General features: G+C 51.4%; 1 protein-coding gene and 1 long non-coding RNA gene across 2 annotated transcripts in view; one reads left to right on the top strand and one right to left on the bottom strand.

The window, feature by feature from the left end:
- The window catches only part of VWF (von Willebrand factor), a 122358-nt gene that overhangs the window by 11933 nt on the left and 90516 nt on the right, over window positions 1–19909 (top strand). The window contains exons 6-7 of the mRNA XM_006065776.4: window positions 142–263; window positions 18120–18336. Coding sequence (XP_006065838.4) covers window positions 142–263; window positions 18120–18336 — 339 coding nt within the window. The remainder of the gene's footprint in view (window positions 1–141; window positions 264–18119; window positions 18337–19909) is intronic.
- Window positions 17308–18833, bottom strand: LOC112584467. The gene is made up of 2 exons (XR_003108649.2): window positions 18644–18833; window positions 17308–18122 (listed from the first exon to the last, which is right to left on the bottom strand). It is a non-coding gene; the product is annotated as an uncharacterized LOC112584467 (long non-coding RNA).

Below are 19909 nucleotides of genomic sequence, written 5' to 3'. Positions count from 1 at the left end.
AATAACATCAAAACCCCTGCTGCACAGGGCTGTGTTCAAATCTAAACAAAGTTGATTCAGATGCCTACAGATCCGGAGTTTTCACCCAGCAGTCCCAGGTCTCATGACCGTAGCTCCATCCTCCTGAACCTTTCTCTACAGGAACCCTGACCTCAGATCCCTACGACTTTGCAAACTCCTGGGCCCTGAGCAGTGAGGAGCAGCGGTGCCCTCGGGTGTCCCCTCCCAGCAGCTCCTGCAACGTCTCCTCCGAGCTGCAGAAGGTGGGTCACCTAGGCTGGGCGTGATCTGGGTGGTGCGGGGCTTTAGGAGTCAAGAGGCAGAATGAGGTCCCATCCCAGGTCCTCCATCCTGGGGAGGACGGGGTCCACCTTGGAGGGTCCCTCTGGCTGCTCTGTGTCCCATGTGCCCCTTTCCTCTGGAAAACCAACTGTGGTTCGAGTTGGGCTGACCCTAATCTTGTTAATAATACTGTCCTGGGCCTGGAACTCTAGAGATGGGCCTGGTCCAATGAGTCGGTACAGGGAGTTACTATACTTTCCTGTTTTACATTCCAATGCCCCCTCAGCCCCAAATATCCCCATTGTCACCTGCTACCTGTCTGAAATTCTGCTGTGGAAAACCATTTTTAAAAAATATTTATTTTTGGGTGCTCTGGGTCTTTGTTGCTCTGCACGGGCTTTTTCTGGTTGTGTTACATGACCTATTCAATGTGGTGGCTCCTCTTGTTGCAGAGCATGGGCTCTAGGGCGTGCAGGTGTCAGTAGCTGCAGCTCGAAGGCTGAGTTGCTCCGACCAGGAATCGAACCCGCATCCCCTGCGTTGGCATGTGGATTCTTATTCATTGTGCCACCAAGGAAGTCTAGAAAACCATATCTTTTTAAGGGCCCGATAAGTGGTTGTTATAAAGCACAAATAGAGGGCAAGGACCTGAAGTCTCACCAGCAATCAGCAGGGAGGGGGTTACTTTATATTTGGGTGGGGGAGGGGAGAACCTGGGGGAAGGGGAGACACTGTGGGGAGGGGAGGGGCAGGGCCTGCTACCAGCCACCAGCTTGGATGTTGTCAGAGTTTCCTGAGGCTGGAGTGGCAGACTGTCTCAAACTCACTGACTTACAGCTACGGATATATATTCTTACAGTACCAGAAGGCAGAAGGCTGAATTTGGTTTCAAGGTGTCTGCAGAGCTGGGTCCCTCCAGAGGTCTAGGGGAGAGCCCCCTTGTCTCTTCCAGCTCTTTGGGTGTGGGGCTCCTTGGCTTGTGGCCCCATCCCTTCACTCGTTCCCTCTGTGGTCACGTGGCTTCCTTGTCCACATGCTTCCATTTGAGTCTCAGCTCCGGTGGTGACTCCGCCCATCCCTCCCCCAGTTCTTAGCAGCTCCTTCCTCTTCAGGGCTACCCTTTATGATCCCATTTGGGGAGAAGGGGTCCAGGTGGGAGTGATCTGCAGGACGCACCTTGCCTCCGCCTTCTGTAGGTGGAGACAAGATGGTCTCTGTGCTTCTGTGTGGGGGGTGTTGGGATGCTTTAGGTAGGAAAGACCTCCCTCAATGGAGGACCTCCTCTTCTCAGGGGTCAGGCTGCCAGGGCTGAGGGAGGAGGGAGCAGCATGGCTCTGGGGTGCAGCTGGGCTCTTGTCAACATGCAGTGCCCTGAACAGGCTGCGCTCAGAGACTTCGCCGCTGTCTGGGGAATGAGATCCTTGTAAGTCAGGTTCCTGGAAAGTGGAGGTTTGTGAGCAGGGAGTGGCTCTCAGGGTGTGAGAGAGGCAGGGCTGTGCAGGGGGAGAAGCTGAATGCTGTGTAGTTCCAATCAAGGCCTCAGCCGGCCCTTCAAGGAGTTCTGAAAGCTGGGTGGCCCCATGGGGCTAGGGGCCCACACTGACCAGTCGGTCAGTGGATGGAGGCTGCCTCTGGACCAGGAGGCAGGACGGCTCCCCTAGATTGAGGGTGGTGCCTGCAGAGTGACTCGGCTATGAGCCCCCAGCAGCCAACACGCTCAGCTTCTGGTGGGTGAGTCCTGCTCCGAAGGGCGTCTGCATTACACCCAACGTCCCCTGTAGAGCTTGGCTACCTGACAGCATCACCTCCCTGCCTCCCATCCAGGGAGCATGCACGATGTTCCAACCTACCATCATGCAGGGAGAGGGTGACCTCTGCTTATCCCCAGAACCACTGCCATGATGGGACTTGACAGGCCAAGTAAGCCCCTCCTCTGGGACTGTGTGGTTGTGCAGAGCGATGAGGGAAACCAGAGCTGGGTGGAGGGGGGTGCGATTAAGGAGCTGCCCTGAGTCATCAGCGAGCACTGCAGAGTCAGAGTCCACACCCTGCCCTGCCCCATCCTCTGCTGTTCTGGCTGTACCACCTCAGGCCACCCAAGTGATGATTCCAGACTTGTTTTCCTTCAGGAGTCTGGCTCCATGAATCTTGCTGCCTTCAGCTCTAAAACTCTTTGATTGTGTGTTTCTCTGGGTTGAGCTAAAGAGAGAGTTGATAATAGAGCTTCCCTGGTGGCTCAGATGCCTCCAATGCAGGAGACCTGGGTTTGATCCCTGGGTCGGGAAGATCCCCTGGAGGAGGGCATGGCAACCCACTCCAGTGTTCTTGTCTGGGAAATCCCTATGGACAGAGGAACTTGGAGGGCTACAGTCCATGAGGTCACAAAGAGTTGGACACAACTGAAGTGACTAACACTTTCACTCAGTAAATATTCAGTGGATGGATGGATGCAAATTAGGTGGGGTCATTTATCCAGGGAATGGGCCACCCCACAGTCATAACCGAGGATTTTTCATTTGTAGAACAAATCTGCACATAAGTGGAGAAATTCTAGCCTACTCTTATTCCAGAAGTTAAATAAAACACACCACACCACGCACACACACACACCCCCTTACCTTAGCATGAGAAAGCTTCATTATTACTCAGTCTTTCCACTTTCAAGGAACAGTTTATCTTCCGAACCAAGGAGTATGTCAGGCGCAGGAAAATGCTCTGGGTCATGTTCATTTCAGCTGCCTACGCTATAACCACAATCTCTAATGTATCAACAAGTCCATTCCTAACGCCTCTTTTCCTTGGGTTTCCAATGTTTCAGTGGTGCTAGGTTTTCCCAGCTAGGCCCTAAACATCTCTGTCACCTAGAACACAGCACAGCACTGGCAGCTGACAGAGACGGACTGAGTTCCAAACCCCGGGAGGAGAGGGTATTGTCTTGGGAAAGGGGATAGTTCCCTCTTCTTTTCAGGAAAACTTTGAAAAAGCAGACACTTGCCCTTGTAGCCCTTCCAGCTTTCCTATCCCTGGACCGTTTACCAGATTGGTAACTCTGGGCAGGACACTTGCCTTCTCCAAGCCTCAGTTTCCACATATGTAAAATAAACAACAGACAAGTGCCTGCTCCACGTATCCTTATAAAAGGATACGTGTGGAGTGCTTAGCGCTCAGCTCAATTGGCTGAGCTGTTATTGTTATTATTATTTTTGAGTCTGCATTTGCCCCTGGGGTGGCCGCACTTTGAGAGCAGGAGTCGGGGAAGCAGGCCAAACACACATAGCACTTGAAGTGTTAAGCTCAAACTTCCTTCTTTCTCTCCTCCTCTCCCCCCAGCTATAACCCCATTCTTTCTGGGGGAATTGAGCACAGCGTGGGGTTAGAAGGAGAGTGAGGCGCAGAGGCACCCGGACACGGAGGGTGGGGAACAGGCAGAAGCCAGCTTTTCTTCTGGGGCTGCTTGTAACCCAGGGGAATTTGGGGCTGAGGGGACTCCAGAAGCCCTGAGCAGCAAGGAGCTGAGGAGAAGGGGTTTTACCATCTCTTTCTTTTGTTTCCAAACTTCCACTTCCACCGATGGTTGTGGTTAGCTGTCTTCCGCCCTTTCCAGTGTTCTCTAGGCAGGGGTAGGATTGAGTGTGTGACGGGGGATTAAGGGGGTGGGGGGTGGGGGAGTTAATTAGTGAGTTAGGTGGGCAGCTCATGGGCACCTCTGACACCCAGGGCATGGGCTTTGTCTCACTTTAGTTTGCAAAACACAGGCATCATAGAGTAAGCTCAAGATAAATGCTCCCACCCTCGGGGTACAAAGGAATACTCTCGTGTACACCTAAGAAGTGGGAGGTGAAGAGTGGATTTCCAAATGGGGAAACCTGATACAGAGGCCCGAGTGGAGGAGGGAGCCTGGCACTCTGTCTCCTGGAGACAGAGGTGGGGAGGTGGGGGCAGAGAATCCACAGAGGCCCTGTTTGTCTCCCCTGGGTCTTTGGGGGCTCCAACTGTACACTCGCTACTCACTTTGTCTCCTGGGTGCGTTAAGGTTCTTACTAACCAGTGTCCTGGGACCAGTTTAAGAAACTGGTTACTAATTTCTCAGAGCTGGGCCAAGGCCCCCGAACACTCACACCTCCCAAGGCACAAGTTCCTCCTGAACTCCAGTTTCAGGCTGTTTACCTGAGAAGAGGGGGCGGGGCTTCATCATCCAATCAGGCTGTGTTTGTCCACGAGCGGGGTGCCCTCATTGGCTGGAAAACACATCTCCAGGAGGTGATACCTGCGATCTCGAATTGTCCACAGCCTGTTGGGTCTCGCTGGGTCCCTGGGTTCAGTCAGAAGTCGGGGCTGGTAAATCCCTTTACAAGAGTCTGCCACTGTGGCTCCAAGAGCCATATTCAGTGGCCAAGTGTTCGGTGGGGGAGACGGTGTTGATCCAGCCGCCAGGGGCTCTCTGTCTTTCCGAGGTGGCAGCAAGAAGTCAGCTCGTTGAGAGTCAGGTCATATTACTTATACCCGGGGGAATGAATGTTTCCTTGTTATGCCAACAAAACCGGAGCCTCTCTACTGGGACGCATAATGGCTTGTTTGATTGCACAAAGATTTGCAGTACTATTTAGCTTCTCCGAGGGCAGGGCTGCTGGCGTCTGGGGCTTAGGGTGCAGACCTAGTAATAAAAAGTGCCAAACTATAGATATTCAAATAATTGGTATTCATTTGCAGGTAACTCCACTGCACAGTGAACGTTTTAGAAAGATCCTTAGGTCACTTAAAAAAAAAAAATTCTGACAGCCTAGGTAATGTCAGCGTGGGTTGAACCTTACACAGGGATCTTAGTTTTTATCCTGGAATCCTGTCTGCAGTGTGAAGCCCAGAGCTCCGGGAGGCCGGGTGGGGGATGCTGCTGGTCTATGCGATGTTCTTTCTAATTAGAAAAAGACACCCTTTTTTTGAGACACTTTACCATCACCTGCTGGGAAAGTGCTGTTTTAAGGAATTTAAGGAGCGTTAGTCGCTTAGTCGTGTCCGAGTGGTTGTGACCCCATGGGCTGTAGCCTGCCGGACTCATCTGTCCGTGGAATTCCCCAGGCAAGAATACCGGAATGGGTTGACATTCTTTTCTCTAGGGGATCTTCCTGACCCAGGGATCAAATCTGGGTCTCCTGCATTGCAGGCAGATTCTTTACCATCTTGAGCCACAAGGGATGCCCCCTCAGTGGCGCTGAATACTGGGGAAGTAAGATCCCTGCAGTCTGCTTTCTCCAAATCTTACTCAGGACTTCACGTCCAGTGGTGCTCCTATCAGTCACCTAAAAGTCCCAGATTGCCTGTTTTCCTCTGGTTCCGATTTTAGTGTTTTGTGTGTGTGTGAGTGAACACAATCCTTATTTCTTTTGTTCTGTTGCTGTTCGTGTCTGCACATCTTCTCCTCCTTGCCTCCTCTGAAGAGCCCACTGTTCACCTGTAAAGCCTCTTCCCCTAAGAAGTCACCTGTCTGCGCTGGAGCTAACATTTGTAAACACTCATGTTTACTTTGAATGACCATAACAGTTCCCCGCATGGCACAAAGAGGCACACAAAATACCCGTTCTGTTGGGAACAATGCAATTCACTCTTCACAGCCTCATGAAATATTGCCCACACCTTTTATTTGCAAAGTGCGTACCCAGGTCTTTCTCCTATTTCTGTCCACAGCTGCCCTGGGAGGAAGTTCACAGACCTGGAGGGAGGTGACCTCGTCGGGGAGGGATTCAGTGCCCTGGCAGAGCTGAGGGCTTACTGGCCACGTCCACTCCTGGCATCCTTGCTTCCTCTCCTGGCCTCCTGCATTCATGGCCTAGAATAGACTTTTCTTGGAGATTGGGATGAATTTTGTTACGTTTGTTTGTTTGGTAGAATAGTTGGATTCTTAGAGAAAGCAACTGTGCCTGGAGAGTCTGGTTCAGGGAAGGTCAATGTATCTCAAGAAGAGATCCTTGTAATCCAGGAACCCTGGAGGAGTTAGTTATCAGGGACCTGACCTGGCTCTGCAGAGGGGGCCCACCCACTGGGTCCCAGTGATGAGTAGATCTGAGTTGGGTTTTGAACACAAGTATGCACGCATATACACGCCTATTTATATACACATATACACACACGCACTCATATACACACACAATACACATATACACCTATATATACACATGCATACACACATACAGTACACACACACATACACACGAATACATATATACACACATATGCAATACACACAAAGACACACATATACACATAGGCACACACATACACAACACACGCCTATAAACACACACATATGTACACATATGCACACACATACACACATACATATATGCATACACACATGTACACACACACACACACATTCCCCTTTCTGTGGTATGAGAACTGCTCTCTCAAGTCATCCAGAGGTTAAGGAGTGAGGATTTATTTTGGGGACTTTGCCAAAATCCAAGAATCCGTGGTTTCTAGAGCTTTGCTGTGTCCTCACGTAGTTGCACCCCTGTTCTGCAGCTCAGTCTCCCCTCTGAAGACCAGCAAAGCTCTGCCCGATACCGACCACTGAGGAAATAAGCACCCTTTCCCTTTCCAGCAAATCCCCTTACCCATCTGAGTGCAAGGGAGGCAGGAGGGGCAGGGAGCCCGTGGGCTGGTGGTGGTGGTGGGACAGTGACCCTGGCCATTCTGCCTTTGGAAGTCTAGCTTCATGGCAGAGTTCAGGGGCTGCCACTGGGTTTCAAGTTTTCCCTTAAATTGTGTGTGTGTGTTCACTTGCTCAGTCGTGTCTGACTCTCTGCAACCCCATGAACTGTGCCCGCCAGGCTCTTCTGTCCATGGAATTTCCCAGGCAAGAATACTGGAGTGGGTTGTCATTTCCTCCTCCAGGGGATCTTCCCCACCCAGGGATTGAACCTGAGTCTCCTGGGTCTTCTGCATTGCAGATGAATTCTTTACTGCTGAGCCACACCAGGGAAGCTTCCCTTAAATTAAGCAGATGCAAATGCATCCCTAACCCAGCACATTTCCTCCCACATTCCAAGATCTGGTTCAAAAGATCCCATGAAACTGGCTGATAGATTTCCACTAAACGGATGCTTTAGTTTAGTGGAAAACTAAAGTTTAGTTTACACATAGGCACATACATACACACAATATACACCTATACATACACATATGCACTTACACACACACACATACACACACACACATGTATATACACATAGACACACAAACACATTCCCGAGACTTTCCCCAAGTGGTTTTCTTTCCCTTCCTCCCCTCCTGGCGAGGATAGGAAGCTGCAGGTGCCTGATGGCACGTATTTACTGAGATTTTTTTATTGACGTTGTATTTGCAATCTCACTCAGGGACAAGACACATAAGAGACAGTGAACAACCATGAAAGTGGACCATGTGAATGCCATCCGGAGTTAGTTAAGGGGCATGTGGTACAACAGTTCTTATCACAGAGCTGATGACCCTTTCTGACTGGGAGCAGGGTGGGTGGAGCTGTTCCAGACCCAGAGCTTGGACAAACCCCAAACTGGGAAACCGGGGCTGATGCCAAGCTTTTGTCCTCCCGGCCAGCTGGTCCTGCCCTGACCCCTTCTCAGATGCTGCCCAGGAGCACAGTGGGTGGGATGGGTCCTTTGGAGGGTTCTGTAGCCATCTCCCTTGGCACTGGGGACTTCAGGGACATATCCAGTTATCCTACTTCTCATGAAGGCTGTATTCTGACTATCTCAGAGAGAGCAATCTCCAGCTTCACAGAAAGCATCCGTTTAGTGGAAATCTATGAGCCAGTTTCATGGGGTCTTTTGAGCCAGATCTTGGAATGTGGGAGGGAATCCCAAGCCAGGCAGAAGTTATAAATAGAATCAGCAACCCTCCCCCACTCATCCTTGCAGGCTGAGCAATAAGAAACTGGGACCTTCCCTGGGGGTGAATTCCTGAACCCACGGCTTTGGACCACTTCAGGTCTAGGCGCCTCCAGACCTCCCCAGGGGGCAGCTGCTGAACACCCACTTCAAGGCTGGCCTGAACAATCTTGCACTTTATCTGTTAGTCTCCTCTTTGTTCACTCCAGACCTAGGAATGCCCCCCACCCCTGCTCCTTTGTCAACTGTTCCAGAACCAACAGAAGAGCTGAGCTCCAGATCTCTCACTCCTGTTTTTTATCTCCTCGATCCCCACCGCCCCCACCCCGTCTGCCCTTGAGGAGATGAACTTTTCTCTCCCTCTCCCTCCAACTGGCTTGGCATCTCCAGGGAGGAGGCCTGGTGCTTTTTAATGAACTGAAAATGTGATTAAGTTGGACTCCAATTGGGTCTGCACACCCACCCAGGCAGGGTGAGGTCATGGCTTGATGGACTGGGGCTGGCGCGCTCTCGCCAGCCTCTGGCACCACAGACGAGAGATGCAGGAAGACAGAAGTAGCTAATGCTGGGCATCGGAGCCAGGGAGATGCTGGAAGTGAATTATCTGACCCTCTTTGGTCTCCCTGCCAGAATGGTTTAGCAGAGAGCTGAGGAGAAGCCATCTTCGAGCTGTTTGGCTAATACTGACAGCAGGCAATGACAACAGTTACAAGCAGTCGATTGCACTCCCTGAGTTATGTCATTTAGGTTTATTTTGCAGGAAAGTTGAAGGCAGGCATTGCTGTCTCATTTAGGACTAGGTCCTGCTGTGCCAGGATAGCTAAAGTAGAAACAGCTTCCATGGTAGAGCAGTGTATTTCTCTCTCACTGAGAAGGAGTACGGAGTGGGATGTCCAGTACTGATGCCATGGTGTTGGGTAAAGGGTCCTTCGGTCTCGTTTCCCTGTTGTCCTCAGCCTCATGGCCCAAAATGGCAGCTTAAGCATCAGACATCATGACCACATTCCAGTCATAGAAAGAGAAGGGTTGAAAGAAGCACCCCTTCCTTTGGGGGCTGCTTCTTGGGAGTCACACACGACCTTCCTGCTTATGTTGGGGTTAGCGAGGGGAGCAAAGCTTAGTCTTATGACCACTCCCAGCTGCAAGGGAGGCTGAAAAATCAAATCTTTGTTCTCAGTGGCTCTGTGCCCAGCAGTTTTCTGAATAAGAAAGAAGGGAGGAATGGATCCGGACAACTTTCCATCTCTTCCACAATCTCCCTCTTTTAAGGGTGAGGAAATAAAGGTACCAAGAGGGGAGATGATCTTCCTGAAGTCACACATTTTGTGAGCGATGGGGTTGGTCTTTCTAAAACCTGTGCTATATCCACTGGGCTACATTGTTTTCTGATCTGACTGATAGGAAACAAGGCGGGGAGTGGGGGGCATTGGGGTCGTGGAAAACCAGGTGAACTGTGGCTAAGTGGCAGGTGCCTGGCCTGTGGCGTGAAATCAGGGTTTGAGTTCAGCGCAGTGACTCCTTCACCAGTATAGCTGTTGGCAAACTAAATTGACTGAGGACTGCTTTACACTCTTAAAGATAATTGAGGATCCCAAAGAGTCTGCTTTTTAAAAAATAATATATGTTTTTTTAACATGTGCTGGGTTTTAGTTGTGGAATGTGGGATCTTCGATCTTCATTTCAGCGTGTGGGGCCTTTAGTTGCAGAATTTAAACTCTTGGTTGTGGCACACGGGATCTAGTTCCATAACCAGGGACTGAACCCAGGCCCCCTGCATTGGGAGCACAGAGTCTTAGCCGCTGGACCACTAGGGAAGTACCAGAGTGTGTGTTTATATGGCTTATGCCTGTCAATATTTACCCTGCTGCTGCTGCTGTTGCTGCTAAGTCGCTTCAGTCGTGTCCGACTCTGTGTGACCCCATAGACAGCAGCCCGCCAGGTTCCCCCATCCCTGGGATTCTCCAGGCAAGAACACTGGAGTGGGGTGCCATTTCCTTCTCCAATGCATGAAAGTGAAAAGTGAAAGTGAAGTTGCTCAGTTGTGTCCGACTCTTCACGACCCCATGGACTGCAGCCTTCCAGGCTCCTCTGTCCATGGGATTTTCCAGGCAAGAGTACTGGAGTGGGTTGCCATTGCCATCTCCGAATATTTACCCTATTAGATATCGAAAAGAAAAACTGTAAACATATACATTTATTTAAAACTAAGACATGATATTTAACATGAATGTGTGTTTGCTCAGTTGCTAAGTCATGTCTGACTCTTGCGATCTCATGGACTGTAGCCTGCCAGGTTCCTCCGTCCATGGGATTTCCCAGGCAAGGATACTGGAGTGGCTTGCCATTTCCTTCTCCAATTTAACACGAATACTATCTTTTTAATAAAAATGACTATAAATTCCAAACAAACAAAAAAAACGCTGGGAGGAGGATGGTGTTGTCTCACAGTTCTACAAACTTCGTCACTGTCTGGCTTGAGAGAAAGCAGCTGGTTCTTACATTTGCGTCTGTAGCCGGCCTGTTGTGAGTCCACACATCATGTAGTCTCTGGAAAATTCCACTGTGCTTTACAAAAGAATGAGAGCATAAAGGTCAGATGACATCTTAGTGTTATTACGAAACTAGTTTTGATCTTGAGGATTCCTGCAAGGTTCTTGGGAATTTGCTGGGGGTCCCTGGACCACACTTTGAGAACTGCTGACCTATTGAATTCTTTATTTTCTCCTGCCTCAGTTTCTAAATCAGAAAGGCTGTATTTAGCCTCTGAGGTTTGGGTTCTTTAAAAAAAATTTTTTAAACTTTATTTAAAAATTATTTACTTGTTTTTCACTTGGCTGTCCTGGATCTCAGTTGCAGCATGGGGGATCTAGTTCCCTGACCAGGGATCAAACTTGGGCCCCTGCATTGGGAGCATGGAGTCTTAGCCTCTGGACCACGAGGGAAGTCTCGAGGTTTGTGTTCTTTGAAGGGGTCTTCAGGCCTCTGTGTGGGAGTGGGTGACCTGCGGGTCTCTGAAACAACTTTATTTGTTGGGTTACAGAGAGCACAGACCACCATGGAGGGGAGAGGGGTGTGGTCTGTCTGTCTTTAAAGCAGTAGAAGGGTGGAGACTCTGCAGGTCCATCAGCTCAGGGCTCTATAGGTCAGTGGCCTTGGGTGAGTGATGAGCAGTCAGAGGAAGCTGCCCACTCCTTGAGTCCCCCTGGCCCACCCAACACTGCCGGGCATGACTGTGTCCACTCCCTCGGGCGAGGAGACATATGGAGACACACCTATGTCATGGATGGCTTGGGTTCCATGAGGACACATGGTAACAGGCTTGGGAACCCAGGCCTGCTCACTAAATCCTACAGTGGATGGAGTGCCCTGGAATGAATCAGAGAAAGACACCTCCTAGTGCTTTACTCGGGGAGTAACAAAGAGAGGGTCTGGAGGACCAGCTTGGGAGAAAACAGCAGCTGTTTCAAGGAGAGTCCACAAGGTTGGGACCATGACAAGGATCAGAATTAGCTGCTAGGAGAAGCCCAGGCACTGACCTATTGGAGCAGCTTCCCAGGGGCAGCTGTGCCTTTCCTGGGGCATCTGTTAGCAACGCAGGGTTTGGCTTGACCGTAATTACTCTGTCTCCTGCTACCTGAATTTGGCCGTCGGCCTTGTCTGGTGTGGCCTGAAACATAAGTCCTATGTGGTGTCCAGAGCCTGGTTCAGACTGTACCTCCTTCCCTGGCATCTCGGCAGCAGCTTTCTTCTTGCTGTGATTGGCCACACCCTTGGGAAAACACATTTACACTGAGACCAGGTCTTCAGGCCATTATATAAACCTTCCCCATGGAAATACTTGGTGCAGGTAGATTGAAAACTCCCTGAGAACTGGAGGATATGACTCTCTCATTGCCGTTGTTGTGACTGTTGATTTAGCTCTTTTGTACAGCCTGGTATGCATGTCTTGCGCTTCCCTGGTGGCTCAGATGATAAAGAATTGGTCTGCAATGTGGGAGACCTGGGTTCGATCCCTGGGTCAGGAAGATCCCCTGGAGAAAGGAATGGCTACCCACTCCAGTATTCTTGCCTGGAGAATCCCATGGACGGTGGAGCCTGGCGTGCTACAGTCTATGGGGTCGACAAGAGTCAGACACGACTGATCAACTAACACTTTCACTTTCATGCCTTGGGAACACTTTAATGATTTGGGAATACAGCTCCTGTCTTTGAAAAGCCTGCAGGGAAATGGGGAGATGACCCCGGAAATGGAGACCAGAGTAGATGCACCCAGGAGCCTATGGGAACATCGAACTAGCTTTCTATTGTGGGTCTTGCCTGGCACAGCGCCTGGACATAGTAGATGTGCAAGAAATTGAAGGAGACATTGGGATGTGTTCAGGAAACTATCAGTAATGCAGGACATGGGGAGGGGGAGGGGTGAGTGAGAGAAGGAGGCTGGGCTCAGGCCATGGAAGGCCAGGCCTCCCTGCCTCCCTCATATGCTGGGACTTGGCCCTCCAAGTGGGGATGGGACCTAGACTTGCCTTTTCTATTGACCACACAACTAAATGCTTGCTGAGTGACAATATGGTCACCTCCTACTGGTCCCTGTCTCTCCATGGCTCTCAGAGGACACAACAGTTCCATCTTGGACTTGTATCCATGGAAGTATCCTGCCTGGGGCCTGGCCTGGCCTGGCCTGGCAGGGGTGCTCAGCTACTCAGGAACTTGTGTCCTCCTGACCCACCCAACACTGCCACTCATGGCTATGTCCAGTTCCCATGGACAAGGAGACAGGCAAAGCACACCTATATCACAGATAACTTGGGTTCCATGAGGGCATGTGGTAATAGGCATGAAAACCCAGGCCTGCTCACCAAACCCTACAGTGGATGGAGCGCGCTGGGACGAATCAGGCTGTGTGCCCTGGGACGAATCAGGATGTAGGTGATGGATCAGGGGATCCTGGAAGGAGCAGATGGCAGGCCAGGTGTGCCACTGTGCTACCATTGTGGGGTAAGGCCAGCTGGGCTTTAAAGTCTGGCAGGCATCTGGAAATCCTCCCTGACCTTCACACTGTGGTCACTCTCGTGACCAAGCTCAGGCCAGGGCTGACCAGAGGACAGCTTGTTCCTTTTCTCTGAGAAAGAAAGCCTAGGCAGGTTTTGGATGCAGATGGTCGAGGCCTCAGGAACTGTTCTAAGGGAGGTGGCCGTGTCCGCAGAAATCCACTCCCTCCTGCAGGCAAGTGATCAGAACCCACCCTTCTTGCTAAGGCTTTCTGAAAACCATTTACTACCTCCAGGGACCTCCCAGGAAATGTGCTGGAGTACTGTTCCCACTTTTCCTTCCAGCAGGGATGAAGGTGGGCCAGCTGGAGATGAGCCACGCTGGACCCTGCTCTCCTACCCTGGGCTCTGAAAGGGGGAGGGGATGCCTGGACTCCTGGGTTTCTCCCTTCCTCTGATTGGTTCTGTGTCCGCCGAGGGGCCTGGTCCCTGTGCCTGGGAGCTGGTCATGTGGTGCAGGGACTGCTCGAAGCCACGGTCCTACAGCCCAGGCAATGGGAGCCAGCACTAGAAAACCCCATGGAGTTGCCTTTGTTTTTTTTTTTCCCTCTGGTTCCAAATTGTGTGTGTGGCAAGAGGTAGGCAAGTGCCTAAGCTCCTGCCCCTACCCCAAGGGTGCCCTCAACTGCCCTGTAAGAGACCAGTAACCTCCTCCACATTTTAAAAAAATTTTATGTGAACCTTTTTTTAAAGAGCTTCTCTGGTGGCTCATACAGTAAAGGATCCGCTTGCAATGCGGGAGACCTGGGTTTGATCCCTGGGTGGGGAAGATCGCCTGGAGGAGGGCATGGCAACCCACTCCAGTGTTCTTGCCTGGCGCATCCCTGTGGACAGAGGAGCCTGGCAGGCTGCAGTCCATGGGGTCGCAAAGAGTCAGACATGACTGAGCGACTAAAGCATAGCACGTTAAAAAAAAATGTCTTTATTGAATTTGTCACAATATTGACGTTAAAAGATGCTTACTCCTTGGAAGGAAAGTTATGACCAACCTAGACAGCATATTAAAAAGCAGAGACATTACTTTGTCAACAAAGGTCGGTCTAGTCAAGGCTATGGTTTTTCCAGTGGTCACGTATGGATGTGAGAGTTGGACTATAAGAAAGCTGAGCGCCGAAGAATTGGTGCTTTTGAACTGTGGTGTTGGAGAAGACTCTTGAGAGTTCCTTGGACTGCAAGGAGATCCAAGCAGTCCATCCTAAAGGAGATCAGTCCTGGGTGTTCATTGGAAGGACTGATGTTGAAACTGAAACTCCAATACTTTGGCCACCTGATGCGAAGAGCTGACTCATTTGAAAAGACCCTGATGCTGGGAAAGATTGAGGGCAGGAGGAGAAGGGGATGGCAGAGGATGAGATGGTTGGATGGCATCACTGACTCAGTGGACATGGGTTTGGGTAGACTCCGGGAGTTGGTGATGGACAGGGAAGCCTGGCGTGCTGGGGTTCATGGGGTTGCAAAGAGTCGGACACGACTGAGCGACTGAACTGAACTGACTGCTTGTTTTATGTTTTGGTGTTTTGGCTGTGAGGCTTAGGGGAACTTAGTTCTGCAACCAGGGATGGAACCTGCACCCCCTGCCTTGGAAGGTGAAGTCTTAACCCCTGGACCACGAGGGAAGATCCTGAGTGGCATTTCTGATGGGCCAGGCAGTGGGACAGGATGGAAAGAATCAGACACAAGCCTCAGCCTCCTTCCTGGAGTCTCAGGTGCCAGTGATGATGGAGATTCTTAGACCTGTCTACTAGAAAGAAAAGTGGGGTCCTCCCCCAGCCACCCCAACTGGAAAGACACCCACCTTGTTCTGGAGGACTGTGACTGTCCCAAAGAAAAGATCAATAACAGCAGCCCTCTGTTGACCAGGGAACCCCCAAGATACTAGTGAATTGAGTGTTGCCTTGGCAACCATTCACCCCTGTACAGCCCAGGTAGATGGAGATGCGAAAAGGGACAAAGATATCCTTCTGTCCTGCTGGTGACCTGTTCACTAGTCTGAAGAGATGCCTGATGGCAGTACGGACAGTGGAAGGGCTCTCTCTGGTGGCCAGGATATCAATGTCAGTGACAATGATGATGGTGAAATGGGGTCACCATTTCTTACCTCTGGCGTGCATTATTCCATCCAATCTTCACTTTCGTCCTTTCGGATTGTCGTTCAGTCGCTAAGTCACATCCGACTCTTTGTGACCCCACGGACTGCAGCACGTCAGACTCCCCTGTCCTCCACTATCTCCTGGAGTTTGTCCATTGAGTCCATGATGCCATCCAACCATCTCATCCTCTGTCGCCCCCTTCTCCTCATGCCCTCAATCTTTCCCAGCATCAGGGTCTTTTCTAATGAGTCAGCTCTTATGAGTTATCAGGTGGCCAAAGTATTGGAGCTTCAGCTTTAGCATCAGTCCTTCCAATGAATATTCAGGATTGATTTCCTTTAGGATTGACTAGTTTGATCTCCTTGCTGTCCAAGGGACTCTTAAGAATCTTCTTCGACACCACAATTCGAAAGCATCAGTTCCTCAGCGCTCAGCCTTCTGTATGGTCCAACTCTCACATCTGTACATGACTACTGGAAAAAACATAGCTCTGACTTATGTCTTTTCATGGTCCAAGTCATAGTTTGGTGCAGTCATAGTTTGACATAATCTTTTCAAATAGGCACTGTTATTATTGCCTCCACAGAGGAGGTGGGGTTAGGTAAGCAGCTAGGGTCACACAGCCAGCACAGGGAAGAGAAAGAGCTGGGCCCGGGGCTGTGATGACATACCAGATCCAGGGAAAGGCTCTTGCTGGTGTTGTCTTCAGAAACCTCAGTTTCCCCCATCTGAAGCACTCAGGTGGTAAAGGAAAGGCGCATGTCATCACCTCAGGAAGACAGGCCCAAGGCGGCCATCTTTGTTCATCAGTCACTTGCTCCATGTGTCCACCTGTGAGGCAGTGTCTGCAGCTGGAGTCTCGTTTTACTCCAGGACGCCCTTTTCCATGGAAGAATGAGCTTTGTCCCCATCCCCACCACCAGACTGGGGCAAAGCTGGACTTAAGCTGCTGCTTTTTCTCTGCCATGTGAGGGTGCGGGGGAGAGCTCAGGAGGGTAGGGTCATGGAGGGAGGGAGGCTGTTCTCAGCCACAGCTCTCAGTTTGCAGAGCTGCTAATCGTCCTTGCACAAGCCTGCTTGCTGCAGCTTTGCAATTTAGCAGTCCATGTGACTGCTGCTTTTCTCAGATGCAGAGGGAGCCAGTTACGCCCAACTGCTTGTGCCAGCTGGCCTTGGAGCTCCCTGGGTCCTCCCAGGGGCCTGTGGCGATTAGGGCCCTGTTTCTGATGGCAAACTGTGCAAGTCAGGCAAGGGCAGGGCACTGTGGACAGGATACACATTTCCTCGAGACCACCACGTGACAATGGGGCTCCCCCCAGGGGGCTCTCCCCAGTGGTAAGAAGCACTGGGTCAGATTTCTATTCCTCTAGAGACCACGGGGCTAGCTCCTTGGTCAGAACCAGCCTTGTCCTGATTGACCTTGTACACTTAGAGCAGATTGGAGTTCTCTCTCCTGAAAACTGGTCACTTGTTTGCTTTTTTCACCATCCCCTTTATGAATGCCGATTTGCTCTGATTGACCCTCTAGGATTCAGCTCGCTCTTCTTGTACTTCCTTCATTTTAGCTGAAGTCCTTCCATCAACAGCTGGCTTCCCTCACTCTGAGAACATGCCTGTACAGGAAGGAAATTGTGTACCCTGCGTGCATCAGCTATAGCAACAATACTGCCTCATGTCAAATTGAAGACAAAGTGCGATATTGATTTTAAGATGTGCTCTGATTTCAGAAATGTTAAATTGTGAAAAACAAAAACATGAGTTTAAAAATTACCAACGCATGTTTTTTTTTCATGATTTAACATCTCTGATATGGCACTAGTGGTAAAGAACCTGCTTGCCAATGCAGGTAGACCTAAGAGACGTGGGTTCGATCCCTGGGTGGGGAAGATCCCCTGGAGGAGGAAATGGCAACCCACTCTAGTATTCTTCCCTGGAGAATCCCATGGACAGTGGAGCCTGGCAGGCTGTAGTCCATAGGGTTGCACAGAGTCAGACATGACCGAAGAGACTTGGCATGCATGTTATTGAGAAAAATTACCAAAATGCAGAATGTGAAGATGCTCACAAATACAACTTACAGGGAGGGGTGTTTATACTAACGTGTCCAGGAGTCATTAGTGAGAACAGTTCCAAACCTGCTTGTGTTATGGGGTTTAGGTTGTCAACAAAGTTATAAAACCTAGGAAAATCCCTCAACTGGCAGCACCCCTGGGACACTCTGTAGAGTCCTGGCATGTTTTTGCTGATGGGAACTGGTCCAGTCTGGTCCATCCCAGGAACCATCTTGGAAATGTTTGCTCAGCTTCATCCCGGACACGTGGAGTTTAAGTCTCTGGGGATGAAGCCTGGAGGGTCTGTTTTGTAAACCTCATCTCTGATGGAGGAACCAAGCTCAGGGAGGGGAGGTGACCAGGTGGGTGCGGATCAGATGCCTGGCCTTCCTCACTGGGATCCTCACAGCCTCCCGTGGATTTCCACAAGAACTTCAAGTTCTGCTCCTTTCACTCACAGAATCTCTTTACCCTTCCCCTTCAGAGGACACTGTCTGCCCCTGCAGGCCAGGCCCCTGGCATCTGCATTTCCAGGGCTCAGTTCACAAGGCTGCCCTGGCCTGGGGGCGCCCCACCAAACAGGGGTCCGACAGAGTTCCACCAACTGCTGGACTGCTTCGTCTGATAGGCGTGGACAAGCACCTCCTGGGTGTGAGAGAGCGGTCTTGGATTTCCGGGCGTGGCGGGTCTCCAAGCCCCGAGGTCAGGGGACACCCGGCCGTGTGGGTGGCAGCCTTCCTAGGTGGCCTTTCCTTCCCGCAGGGCCTGTGGGAGAAGTGCCAGCTTCTGAAGACGGCCTCCGTGTTCGCCCGCTGCCACGCCCTGGTGGACCCCGAGCCTTTCGTGGCCCTGTGTGAGCGGATGCTGTGCGCATGCGCCCAGGGGCTGCGGTGCCCCTGCCCTGTGCTCCTGGAGTACGCCCGCGCCTGCGCCCAGCAGGGGATGCTGCTGTACGGCTGGGCGGACCACAGCTCTTGCCGTGAGTCTGCGCGGGGACCCCACCTCCCGCCGGGTTGGGCGGGGCCCGTCCTGGGTGTCCCACCCCAAGTAGCGGGTGCTGACCGAGGCCCCGGTTCCCGCTCGGCTCCTGCCCCCTGTTCCCGGCTCACAGAGCGAGTCCCCTCCCTAGGGCGTCAAGGAGGTTTGAAAGGTTTGAAAGGTCCCCCTGGCAAAGTCCCCATATCTCCTGCCTCTGTTGTCACGCCCGGCCTCCCCGCTTCCTCGTGGACTCAAAAGCTGTTCCCCAGCTCTGCCGGGGGTCTCATCCGTTCAAGTCTGAAACTGACCTGGAGCAGGGCGGTGATCTCGGCATCCTGGCAGGCTTTTCTCAAGTCCCTGACTGTCATTGCCTCCCTTCTCTCCTCTGGCTGGTACTATCCATCCCTCCCCCGCACCGTCGTCTAATCTCACCGGGTCACTAGTCATCGTGATAGTTCCCACTCCCAAATTATCGTGAAGAACTAGGAGCAGCTGCAGTCACTTACAGGCAACCTCCTCCTCCTTCCCCCGCCCTGCCCCCGCAGGCTTCCCGTAGATCACACTGGCTGATGGTGCAGGGCAGGCAGCCCGAATGTTTACACACACACACACACACACACACACACACACACACACACGCCTTTCTGTGTGTGTTTCCAGCTTCTAAGTTAGAGCTTTTCATCTTTGCTGTGGGGGTGTGAGAAGGGTGGTTGTTGACAGCTGAGTTGGCCTCTGGAAGGGGGAGTGGCTGTCTTTTCAGGTCTTTGAGGTAGGAGGGGCAGATGACCGAGGTATCTTGGAGGAGAGGCGGTTTGGGATGCTAGGTCCTTCTGGTTCTTCCGCCTGAGCATCAGTCAGCGGCCAGTAGAGAGACAAAGGAGAGCCGTCCTTATCCATGAAGTGCTGGGTCCAGTGGGAACTGCGCTCCAAGTGCAGTCCTGCCACTCAGTGGACATAGATAGGAATGACCATCTCCTAGCCTGGAAGATGCTGTGCGCCCATTTCTGGGTGGGGTGTCTGATTGAACCCAATCTCTTTCTTTTTTCAAAAAAATTTTTTGATGTGGACCATTTTTAAAATCTTTATTGAATTTGTTACAATATTCCTTCTGTTTTATTTTATTTTGGCCATGTGAGATCTTAGCTCCCTGACCAGGGATCAAACCTACACCCCCTGCATTGGAAGGCGAAGCCCTAATCATTGGACACCAGGGAAATCCCAAGCCCAAGTTCTTGAGGAAGAGGAGCCCTCAGAAGAGGGATAGGATGGAAGACACCATTTCTGGCTTGTGTGGCCTTGGGGGCCTTGCATTTTCAGCCTGGAGGCATTTGGCAGCCCCCGGAGAGCGGTTTAGGAGAAAAGGACAGAGCAGAGAAGCAAACGAGTGGCCAGTTGTTTGTGGCAATCAGGTGTCTGAGGGGGAGCATGGTGGTGCCAGGTGACCCTGCTGAGTCTTAACCAGGCCCCACAAGGTGGAAGATGCCCCTTCAGGGCAGGAGTGGTCAGCGGATCGCCTGGGAGGTGACATTGACCACTGGGGTGCCACTGAAGTGGAGATGGCCCGTGGGGCACTG

The sequence above is a fragment of the Bubalus bubalis genome, chromosome 4 (genome assembly GCF_019923935.1).
Source record: "Bubalus bubalis isolate 160015118507 breed Murrah chromosome 4, NDDB_SH_1, whole genome shotgun sequence".
Lineage (NCBI taxonomy): Eukaryota > Metazoa > Chordata > Mammalia > Artiodactyla > Bovidae > Bubalus > Bubalus bubalis.
The sequence above is the reverse complement of the archived record's forward strand: the minus strand, read 5'-3'. Positions and strand labels throughout refer to the sequence as shown.